This window comes from Sinocyclocheilus anshuiensis, unplaced genomic scaffold (assembly GCF_001515605.1).
Source record: "Sinocyclocheilus anshuiensis isolate Anshui unplaced genomic scaffold, SAMN03320099.WGS_v1.1 scaffold1075, whole genome shotgun sequence".
NCBI lineage: Eukaryota > Metazoa > Chordata > Actinopteri > Cypriniformes > Cyprinidae > Sinocyclocheilus > Sinocyclocheilus anshuiensis.
The window spans coordinates 2,260,704-2,272,063 of NW_015544163.1; the positions used below are offsets into that span (position 1 = coordinate 2,260,704).

Consider the following 11,360-nt stretch of genomic DNA (forward strand, 5'->3'; position numbering starts at 1 on the left):
AATAAATCGCAGGTTTATTGTAGATCTGTGTGGCAGCAGCAATATACAGTAGCCTAAATAAATCAATAAATCCACTGCTCTGTTGTCTCCTCTGAGGCTGGGACTCTAAATAGCGTTCTGTGCTCGTCTGTGCAGCCAAAGACAGAACAGTTAGCATGTTCTGCTCAAACTTTCACCATGGCATTAGAGCTGGTACACCGTTGTCGTTTGCGAAAACACAATAACGGCGCCGTGGGTGTAAATTTACAGATTAAGGGGCAGTAATATTATAATGAGATCCCTTCACCTCGTCACTAGGGGAGCGAAATCAGACGCACTAGTTTTTTCAGACGCTTGCAGAAAAAGGCTTACCAAAACAAAGTTACTGGGTTAATCTTTTTCACGTTTCCTTGGTTGGTAGATGCTCTGGGGACCTGATTATAGCACCTAAAACCTGGAAAAGTCAGATTTTCATGATATGTCACCTTTAAATGTACTGTATGTAAATGTAGTACTGTAATGTCACTGTAAACTTACATTACAGGAGGTACAGACTTTAAAATAACTATTTGGCCACATGATAGGCCTACATACATCTTCAAATATTATAGTCCTATCCATCACATTGAATGTTAAAAAGTAAAAAAAAATGATACTGAGCATCACCTCGTCATAGCATGTGACATTAACATACCAACAATATTTACTTAATATTGCACACACACACAAATCTGTTAATGGTCTTAACCAAATCACTGGTAAGGAAATTAGCAAGAATTAAGCAAATGCACTCCTTAAACAATAAACAATTTTCAGCAGTTATGCTAGTACTACGAAATATGGTAATATTTTAATTGTATTTTTATCTAGCCCCCGATAGTTAAAATAACTATGTACAACTTGAATAAAGCTCAAAGAATAATCATCAGTTATGCTAGTAGCCTACTAGCCCCCGATAATATAATTACGTACAACTTGAATAAAGCTGAGACAATAACCAGCGGTTATGACCAGTACTAGGTTTAGTATGCTAAAGTCAAGTAGCCAGTCAGAAATCTAAATTCTCACCTGATGTGCCCTATGCTTCATCTAACCTGAGCTCTAGTATGCACTTAACCCTGGATGCAGATTTGCAGAAACATAGCCTTCACTTAATCTACTTGAGAAAATAATTTCAGAGTAATCAGAATAAATTCAAACATAATTTATTAACCAGTATAATCAAGATACTAATTCAAGCATTATATCATTCAATAATATCAAAATGAGAGAATTTAGAAGTGTTATAGCGAAAACTACACACAGCAATTGTGTGGGAGATCTGTCTACAGCTTGATCTCTTTGTCACTCTCCCTTAAATAGTCCAAAAAAAAAACCTTACCAAATGGTAGGCTACTATTGCAGGGGTTTTAGCATATCACTTTTGGGGGTTGCAAGTGAATAACTTTGATTTCTGTGGGAGGCTGTATTTCATTTACATAGGCTACAGGAGGTCATTTGTGTGAAAGACCTGAGAGTAGTCTGTTTTCAATATTCATGGCTGTCTGTTCTATTGTTAAGAGAATGAGACCTTTTTATCAGACACACAGAGACCTTTCAAACAACATCAAACATCTGCATTGTTTTCATGAACTCTGCTTATGAAAAGTGGTTTTGGTGATCTCTGTAGTGTCTTGTGTTCAGATGGAAATGAGGGGAGAGTGAGTAAAGGGAGTGGATCTGGAGCATCATACATAAGGTGTGAAACTTTTGTCTCTCTCAGTTGGGTGTGTTGTCTTTAATGAAGGTCTTGTGAGACAGCTAGAGTTCAGGTGTTGATTCTCGTTAAGAGTTCTTTTGTCTTTTCAGGCTGTGGTCCAGACAAATAGCATCAATCTTACAGTGATGAATCATGATAAAACATGAATTGCATGGTGTTGCTCCAGAGCTGTGTTTTTGAATATCTGATGAGAAATACAATAATGAATGCATTTCTACCACAGTGAAGCATGGAGGAAGATGTGTGCGAGGAGGGAGAAGTGTTGTGATGTGAGGAGCCTTTCAAGCTGCTTCACTGTGAAGTCAATTGATGCTTTGGAGTGTAAGATTGCAGAATGGCTTGCTTGTCACAATTGAAAAGTGATCAAAAGAGGAGCAAACAGACGTTTTCTCTCTCTCTCCCTCTCTCTCTCTCTGCCCACATTGCAAAGAGTCCAGAGTTTTAACCCCCAATAAAGAATATTTTGGTCTCACATTAACTGTGACTGCTCTTAACCTGAAACATTTCTCATACATTTCACTTAAAATTATCATTAATTTTCATTACTGGCTAAATCAATTAACACTAAAGTGATAATCCAAAGCTTTGATTGCTGAATTAGTAAAATCAATATTGACCATATATCTGTTCTCCACTCATCACCATGATGGTAACAGAAACTATTCTGAATTAGCATAGCAAAGCATTAAACCCTATTAAATGTCCCATTGAACAATAAACTTTGAGAAGAAGAAAAAAACATTATACAACTCAATTTTAGCATTTACTTCTACCTTTTGTGTGTCATGGCAAAGCATGCTGGGAAACATAAATCCCAGCCCAGTTTTGGTTAAATTTATGTTGGTATAAATTAAAAGAAAAAAGTTAATTAATATCAAAACAATGAAAAAATTCTGAAAATGTGTCAGTTTCTTGAACTCAACAGAAAGTTCTAAATACTCATAAAAGTTCATTTAATTGAACTAATTTAAGTTTGCCCTGCTCAAATCAAATAATTATTTTGAACATTAGGGTTTACATGAACTGTCTGAAGCCATCAGGAGTGGAACAACATCGACTGTTCTTTCTGTAAAAAGCTGTCTGTAAGTTTACCCACACAGCTTAAACATTTAGAGAAAACAAACAGAAGGCTATCCTGTACTTTATCCACAGCATTTACAGTATTTGTGCAATTCTTTCCTGAACAGTGATTTGTGGGATAAATGTGTGCCCACCTTTTTTTTCGCCTAGCAAAAGTTTTTTTTTTTTATTATTTTTTTTAATTTTGACATTTTATGTTGCTGCCTTATGTTAAACTTCACATCAGTCTATACTTCATACACCACAATGACGAAGCAAAAAAAAAAGATTTTTGTTCCACAACTCACACACTTAACATTGTAAAGCGTTCCTGGCAAACTTTCTATTCAACTTGTCATTCCAGTGGGATGTCACTGGGAATCTGTTTACATCCGCTTCATGTGGAGGCAAGTTGAGGCCAGTTCTTTTTAGACACTTTTCTTGTTTCTGGAATTTACACTAAAACAAATCTTGACATCGTTTAAATTGCAACCTCTATCATAAAACCCCTAAATCAAAAAATGTAATTCGTTTAAGTTGGATCAGCTAGATTAACTGATTCTTCTTCTTCTTCTAATAACGTTTTATGGCGGATGGCAAACCAACTTCTGGTGCATTTACCGCCACCAACTGGACTGGAGTGTGGAGCACTAATAAATACATATTTATATTTATCTATATTTTATAAAAAAAAAAATAAAAAAAAACACACACATTCCTAAATTCTCCTGATTAATCCTATTCCTTTAATGTATTTAACAATAGCACCATATATTTTACCTTGTTCTGCATGCTCTTTCAAGAGGTTTGACAAATTAAATGATTCAACACCCATGTTTCTTACTTCCTTAATGAGTTTTAACCTTTCTTTTTCATATTTTTTACATTTTATTAAAACGTGCTCTATCGTTTCTGCCTGATTACAAAAAAATACATTGACCTGTTTGATTAACTGATTGACAAATAAAGCACATTTTAGACAGCTGTAGGCCTACTGTAAATGTTGTGCCGCTTGTAAATGATGTGCACCGCGTGGTAAATGAGGGACACTTACAGTACATTCCATCACTGATGGTGGGTTTACGTTTACTGAAGGAAGATATGTCAGCTGGGTTGAATTTCATGTAGGCCTAATTTTATGTCAAATTCTCTTCTTAATACCATCTCACCCTTTCTATGTTGTTTGTCTCACATTATCAGTGATCAGGGCCTAAGGTATACACCGTTTTCTGTTAGCAGTTAATGTGATTGGAATCGCCTGTTTGAAATGATCAGAAGTAGTCCGTTCTGTTTGTGTTTGTTCTCCTGCAAAGATGAACATTTATTGTTTTGTCTCTCTGCCAGCCATCGATTTAAGTGTTTGTCCTTCGACCTAACTTCACTTTTAGGACAAATAGCTGAAAAGTTCAGACAAAATCTGACAAAACCTGTATATAGGCTTTTTTATACTATAGAACAATACTATAGTTTTTTTATTCAATAATATAGATACTATCTATAGAACAAAGCGTTCATTCAGTTCCATAAACGCTCCGCTTTACTTTAGCTGGCCTTGTCGGTTTGTGTATATCTTTCATGGCTCTCCAAACAGGAAATGGTGTTAATTAAGAGGTTGTGTTTGAGCACGTGATGACCGGTAATCTCACTATAATTTGCGGGTTTTTGTCCCCATGATAGACGCACGCACGCACGCCTCATCTGGACACACTATGATTGGACGCGTGACTTTGACCTGTCAGGTGAATGACCGCGCGCTTGCGTGCGTAACGGTCCGGGGTTTAAAGCGTCGGACCGCTCATAAGGTTTGGAGTAGTAAAAGCGCTACTCGGTGAAGGTTTGGGACGCATTTGACCTGGAAATGAAAATGATGGCCGCGCGATTTGCTCTCTGCGTCCACGTCGCGCGAGCGGCCACACGGAGCTCCACGCGCGTTTTGGGACAAGGACTCGCGCGCAGCCTCAGCAGTGACACAGGTTTGCTCACATCCATCTCTCTGTGTTTCCATCCCAGAGCAGGACAGAACTGGTGAAGAAACAGGTTTTAATGCAAAACGTTCAATTTAAGGAGAAGGTTTGGGTCAGGGATTAATAGAAGTAAGACGATAATGCATGTTCTTCGACGTTTACCATTGAAAACATCGTCCCAGCCGGAACTTTGGCTAACATTCTGGCAAGGTTCCCTCAAAGATATGAACAGACTTTCTTGCAGTAACGTGAATAGAACGTTCGTTCAATGTTATCTGGTCTGAAATATCGCTCTCAAACGTTATTATTTATGGAACGTTTTCTGAAACGTTTTTGTTGGGCGTTCGAATAGCGTTTGTTTTTTTTAGTGTTAGCTTACTAACTAGGGATGGGCGATACCCCTTATTTTGTTTTCGATATGATACCGATATTTTTCAAGACAGTATCGTCGATACCGATTCGATACTTCTGCACTAAACTTTTAAATGATGAAATTTATGAAATTATTAAATTACTAAGAGTAAAATGGGTAATGAAAACCACTTAACTTTATGTTTAAAATGCATTTTAACCCGTTTAATCCCAAATTTTTCCCAGACATGAAAATATCCAAATGATGTGTCATTAGTAACCCTTTGAAATAATCAATAATTTGTTTTTTTTTTGGAAAAGTGTGAAAAATGTTATTTTATGGTCAGTCACAATTGTAACCGGTGGGATAATGTGTATACTGAATTAACATATTTCTGCAGTCATAAAAATTGTTATATATCTTAGCCCAGCTATTTTAAACTGTTTGATCACATTCTAGTCTTACTATTATGCATAAAAAACCCTTATACAACATTGATAGGAATACTGAGATCAAATACAAAAAAATACAACCATCAACGTATTTCAAAATTGTTACTTTTTTGTAACATATATCATCACATTTTTATATTCGTGCTACCAGTATTACAACATTAATATTCTAACTTATGTGTAACATTTGAACTTTTGATTTAGTGCAATATTTTGTACTGCCATTAGGGACTGCCAGTGAATGGCTGTTGCATGCATAAAATGCAACCTTTACATGATCAATATTATCTTTCAACGTTCAATTTAAATAATTGTAATTGCACAAACTATGTAGGCTACAATTTCAATTTGTTTATTGTGAAATAACTCTAAACATTTATGTTTTTTTTCTGTCCTCTGATAAGCATTGTTCCGGGCTGCCATTCCCAAAAGCTTTAAAAAATAAGCTTTTTCTTATGATACTTTTGGGAAACGCAGCCCTGTTTGAATGCACTGTCAGCAGTGAGTGAAAGCTCTCTGTGATGGATTGGTTCTGTCTTGCAACATTTGCGTGTGTTCAGATGAGCAGGAAAATAGTTCTATCCTACATTATTATTATTATTATTATTTATGTTAAATAAACAAAACCACTGGTATATAAAATGCACCTTAGTATCGATATTTTTGGTTTGAGTATCGATACTTTCGATACTTGCGTCAGTATCGATATATCGATACTTCGGATCGATATGCCCATCCCTATTACTAACATACTTATTAGTTTCACCTGGTTCAGAGAACATTCAAAAGTAGCATTCCCATAATGTTTGCACAACTATGCAAAATGAAACATTATTGTCTGTAATATTGTCTCTACACATACACATAACCAAGATTTACAAATTACAATAATAATAATAAACTGCGTTTTAAACGTTCAGAAAACACTCAACATTTCCATAACGCAATGAGAACGTTAGCAAAACGTTCTGGGAGCACATTTTAGTTAGCGGGGAAATGTATGGATCTCAGCTAACAGAGAACGTTTTCAGATCTTTGGCCAACTTTCTGACAAGGTTCTCTCAAAGTTCTAAACAAATGTTCTTTCAGTTACGTTAATAGTACGTTCGTTGTTATCTGGTCTGTAATATCGCTCTCAAAACATCATTATACATTATTTATGGAACGTTTACATTCCCATAATGTTTTCAAAACTATCGATCATTATTGTCTGTAGCCTAACACTGTCTCTAACATTCACATGACCAAGAAAAAACTTTACATTTTAAACGTTCAAAAAAACACTCAAATAACATTTTCATAACGTGATGTGAATGTTAGTAAAACGTTCTTAGAACGTATTTTAGTTAGCGGGGACATTTATGGATCCCAGCTAACAGAGAACGTTTTCAGATCTTTGGCCAACGTTCTGACAAGGTTCTCTCAAAGTTCTAAACAAATGCTCTTCTAGTTACGTTTAGCCTATGTTTCTTAAAAGTAATCCGGTCTTTAATATTGCTGTCACAATGTTAGCACAGAAACATTATTTAAGCCTATATTGTTCATGGAATGTTTTTTTTTTTTTTTGGTCTTAAAAGTTTAAGTTGGAGGTTCGACTGAGTTTTTTTTTTTTTTAAATGTTACTTCTTTCAGAATGTTTGAGAACATTAAAAAGTAACACTCCCATAATGTTTGCAAAATATAAGATTCCTTTAATGTTCACATAACCAAGAAAAAAATAGATGTTGTGAACGCTTTGAGTTATTAAAACATTCTTAAAACAGTCTGTTTAGCTGCAATATTAATGCTACACTATACAATTAGTAAAAAAAGTCTAAGGGACTACAATTACTTTTAGAGAACCATGTAAATGAATCAATGAATGGTATTTAGTACCATTGCTTTACATTTGATATCATTAATGCTAGATGTAACTGTGTTTTTATGTATTTCATAGCAATATCATTGTATCTGTTGAAATACCAAGATATATTAATATATGGTAAACATGGTATATATAAAAATATGTACCATTACTATATTACGTTTGTTGTAGCTATTACAAAAATATGACATTTAGATTGTAATATAGAGGATATATTTATGTTTGCCATATAAAGTACACATGCTCTGTTTCACTAATATTACACGAGCTGTGCTCTGTCCTCTCGTGATCAGTGATTGGTTAATTGTGTTCACGTGGGCGAGTGCTGACTGCATTAGGTTAGACAGGAGCTTGTGTAAGTTATTGTCTTTCTTAATAGATTTAGTTGCACGGGTCAAAATTGCAGTGGCATGCGCCAAAACACAAATGAAAGACACAAGCATGTTCACCAAAATGAGCAAAAAAAATACTCCCATCTCAAACCTGATAAACCAAAATTGACCAGAATTCTGCAGTGACAGTGATGGAAATGCCACCTTTTATGCTTTTCAATTAGTTAGTACATAAAAAGTATCCTAGTATTACCATTGTATACATACAGTACTGCTACAGTACATTTTTGTACTTGCCAGTTATTTTATAATTTTAGACACCTAACTAGCAACTCTAGGACCCCAGACTCCCTTCTGTTCAGAGTGTGTGTGATTGGTCCGTCTGAAGGCCAATCATAGTGCTGAACTGAATGCATATTGGCAGCATGCGGAGGTCAAATCCAGAGCACATGAGTGTGTAACAACTTTAATTTGATCAAGCTTCAAGGAAGCAACCGCGTGTCTGTCACGATTGAAGAAACTTTTCTTTTAAATTCAGACTGTTCGAAGAGATGGTCACGGGACACACCATTGATCTGCATTTACCTAGATGAAATATCACACTCTTTCTGCAATTAATATTCAAAAACGCTGCTAAATGACCAATATTGAGAGACAATGATGTAATGTTAATGACAAGAAGCTTTTAGAATACAAGTTTCTTTACTTTCTGTGCTAAAGATCTCAGCGCTTATTTACTTAGACAGGAAACATACTTTCAGAAGAGCATGTTTTCAAATTTACAAGAATTAATCTCACTTCCTTTAAACAAGAAAATAAGTAAATAAATTGGAAAGATGTTGGGAATTTTCTAAACCTTGAACCCCTTGATATATGCTCACATACATACTGCACATATTTTTAATACATGGATACATGTATGAATTTACACATACAGTACATATGCATTCAGACATGTTACATATACACTAACACATATATCTGTTTATATAACAGATATACACACACACACACACACACACACACACACACATATATATATATATGTATATGTATATGTGTATGTATGTGTGTTTTTTGTTTTTTATAAATGTTATTTTTTCCCCCCTACAATTTTATGAAAATGGAATGTTTAAATAAACCTTTCCTGGTTTTCCGTTTATTTCTGCAATGTATATAATTTGTATTTTCTACTATTTATTGTATATTTTATATTGTACAAAACTAAGCTTAAAAACAAGCGCTACTTTAAAAACATGTAAATCTGTGGTTATTAAATTATTACAGTGGCCACAAAGAGTATTAAAAATGCTGATGTTTTGATTTTAAAATGATGGTTTAGATAATGAAAGATCGAATACATTTCTATAAAAAGTAGTTTAAAATTAAATGCTTTGATATTATAAATTCAACACAAAGACATCATTTTAAATGACTTAATCCAAATTTTAAATTTTTATATATATATATATAATTTTTTACATTTTATATAAATGACCTAAAATTCCAAAAGAAGTGCATTATTTTAATGTTAATATTTCTTGTTTCACACTTTGCCAGTAGATGGCGGTGTTAGCTTTTCAACAAGTTAAAGAACGGACTTTGGTAGCTGTGAAGCCCGACGGTGTTCAGAGGCGTCTGATTGGTGAGGTCATCAAGCGCTTTGAGCAGCGAGGATTCCGATTGGTGGGTCTAAAGATGCTGCAGGTGAGTGATTCACTCAGGTAACACTCATGACTGTATGTGACCTGTTTGTACATGATGTGTCTGTTTATTTTACAGGCTTCTGACAAGCTTTTAGCTCAGCACTACGTCTCGCTGCAGAGGAAACCCTTCTACTCCAGCCTGTTTTACTACATGACCTCTGGCCCCATAGTCGCCATGGTGAGGACCAATCAAACGGCTGCGCTTCAGCGTTATGGCATATGTTATGAATATCATACTACTATTATATTTATGTATGCAAATGATCCATAAGAGTAGATAACCTACTGCATTCGACTCAAAATAATGCAAAATGTTTTTAAACATGCAATACAGTAAAGAAGAAAAAGGTTGCATGCTTCAAAAGTCTAGCATCAGATACTACATTATTAAGATCATTGCACATGTCACACTGTCATTGACGAGTTGATATTCACATTCCTCATTGGTTTGTTTTCAGGTGTGGGAGGGGCATAATGTAGTGAGGTCATCGCGTATGCTGGTGGGAGACACAGACCCTGCTGAAGCTGCAATGGGAACTATTAGAGGAGATTTCAGTGTTCATATCAGCAGGTATTTACATACACTCATTTATTCTGAGTGCAATATTAGTGTACTGCATACTGCACACTATATAGTGCCCACTATTATTCCAAACACAGCCACACACACAGTTAAACAACACAATATCAGATTCTCAGTTTGAAGCTGCATATAAATTAAGGAATAAACCTTTGGCATGTATATGAGTCGCATGGGTGAAATGACTTTCCTCACTGTTAAATTCATTCAGAAATGTGGTCCATGCATCTGATTCAGTGGAGGGAGCGGAGCGGGAGATTTCACTGTGGTTTCATTGCTCAGAGCTCATCGACTGGGAGGGATGCGATCATAAAAACATTTATCACATATGAGGCTCAGTTTGAGACGTCCATATGTGCTAAATGAACTCTGATCACCCTCAGCGGGTTGATTTCTGCTCAATTTCCTTAATAGCACAAAATGCTGATTATATGCAGTTTTTGGGCTGCAAATGATGTTATCATTTTAAAATGATCCAATGTAAATAGATTGAAATTTTCTGTTTTATATTATAAATATTTAAAGAAATTTCAAAACCTTTTGGAGAAGATGTTTACAAAAGGTGCCCTTGAATATTTTCAAATAGACTTTTAATTTTGCTTTGACGCACAAGTCTTAATAGTTCCTAATTGTTTCTAAAAAGCAATTTTTGTTCTATTTTTACTGAACATAACCAGTGATCACACACATGCACGGTGCTGATCAATGTAACTAACTTTTACAAACAATGTACTTTAATGCCTTTTTCAATTAAAAAAAATTATAATTGCATTTTAGCAGATGCTTGTCATCCAAACCCAGTACCTTCACTCAGGGGAAAATGTATTAAAGGTGCAGTAAATAATTATTTATAGACTGTAAATTTAATGTAACAAAAGTACACCAAATAAATATTTGCTGTAACACAAAAATGGTTTGTTGTGCGAATATATTTACTTCATATCACATATCAACATGGTACGCAACCACTTTTTATGGTAATAAAAATGTCAGTTTTGTTGTTGTTTTAGCTCATTTTAAAGGAACAGTTCACCCAAAAATGAAAATTTGCTGAAAATGTACTCACCATCAGGCCATCCAGGATGTAGATGAGTTTGTTTCTTCATCAGAACAGATTTGGAGAAATGTAGCATTACATCACTTGCTCAACATTGGATTCTCTGCAGTGAATGGGTGCCGTCAGAATGAGAGTCCAAACAGCTGATAAAAACATCACAAGTAATCCACACCACTCCAGTCCAGCAATTAATGTCTTGCTGAAGTGAAAAGCTGCATGTAATAAACAAATCCATCAAGAGTCCATAATCCATAAT

The 11,360-nt window shown here is 35.0% G+C and overlaps 1 protein-coding gene across 1 annotated transcript; it reads left to right on the forward strand.

Moving 5' to 3' along the window:
* Positions 1 to 4,496: 4,496 nt before the first annotated feature.
* Positions 4,497 to 10,798, forward strand: LOC107695718 (nucleoside diphosphate kinase A-like). Its single transcript, XM_016495744.1, has 6 exons — positions 4,497 to 4,774; positions 4,962 to 4,969; positions 9,350 to 9,468; positions 9,544 to 9,645; positions 9,926 to 10,038; positions 10,259 to 10,798. Exons 1-6 carry the CDS (start codon positions 4,656 to 4,658, stop codon positions 10,377 to 10,379), a joined length of 582 nt encoding a protein of 193 aa, XP_016351230.1. The 5' UTR covers positions 4,497 to 4,655; the 3' UTR covers positions 10,380 to 10,798.
* The last annotated feature ends 562 nt before the right edge of the window (positions 10,799 to 11,360 follow it).

Bases quoted from the DNA above. Each gene is read 5' to 3' on its own strand.
- LOC107695718 (XM_016495744.1), top strand. From the start codon at position 4,656: ATGAAAATGATGGCCGCGCGATTTGCTCTCTGCGTCCACGTCGCGCGA. The intron at 9,469-9,543 runs GTGAGTGATTCA...TTTATTTTACAG, and splicing joins TGGGTCTAAAGATGCTGCAG to GCTTCTGACAAGCTTTTAGC. The intron at 9,646-9,925 runs GTGAGGACCAAT...GTTTGTTTTCAG, and splicing joins CTGGCCCCATAGTCGCCATG to GTGTGGGAGGGGCATAATGT.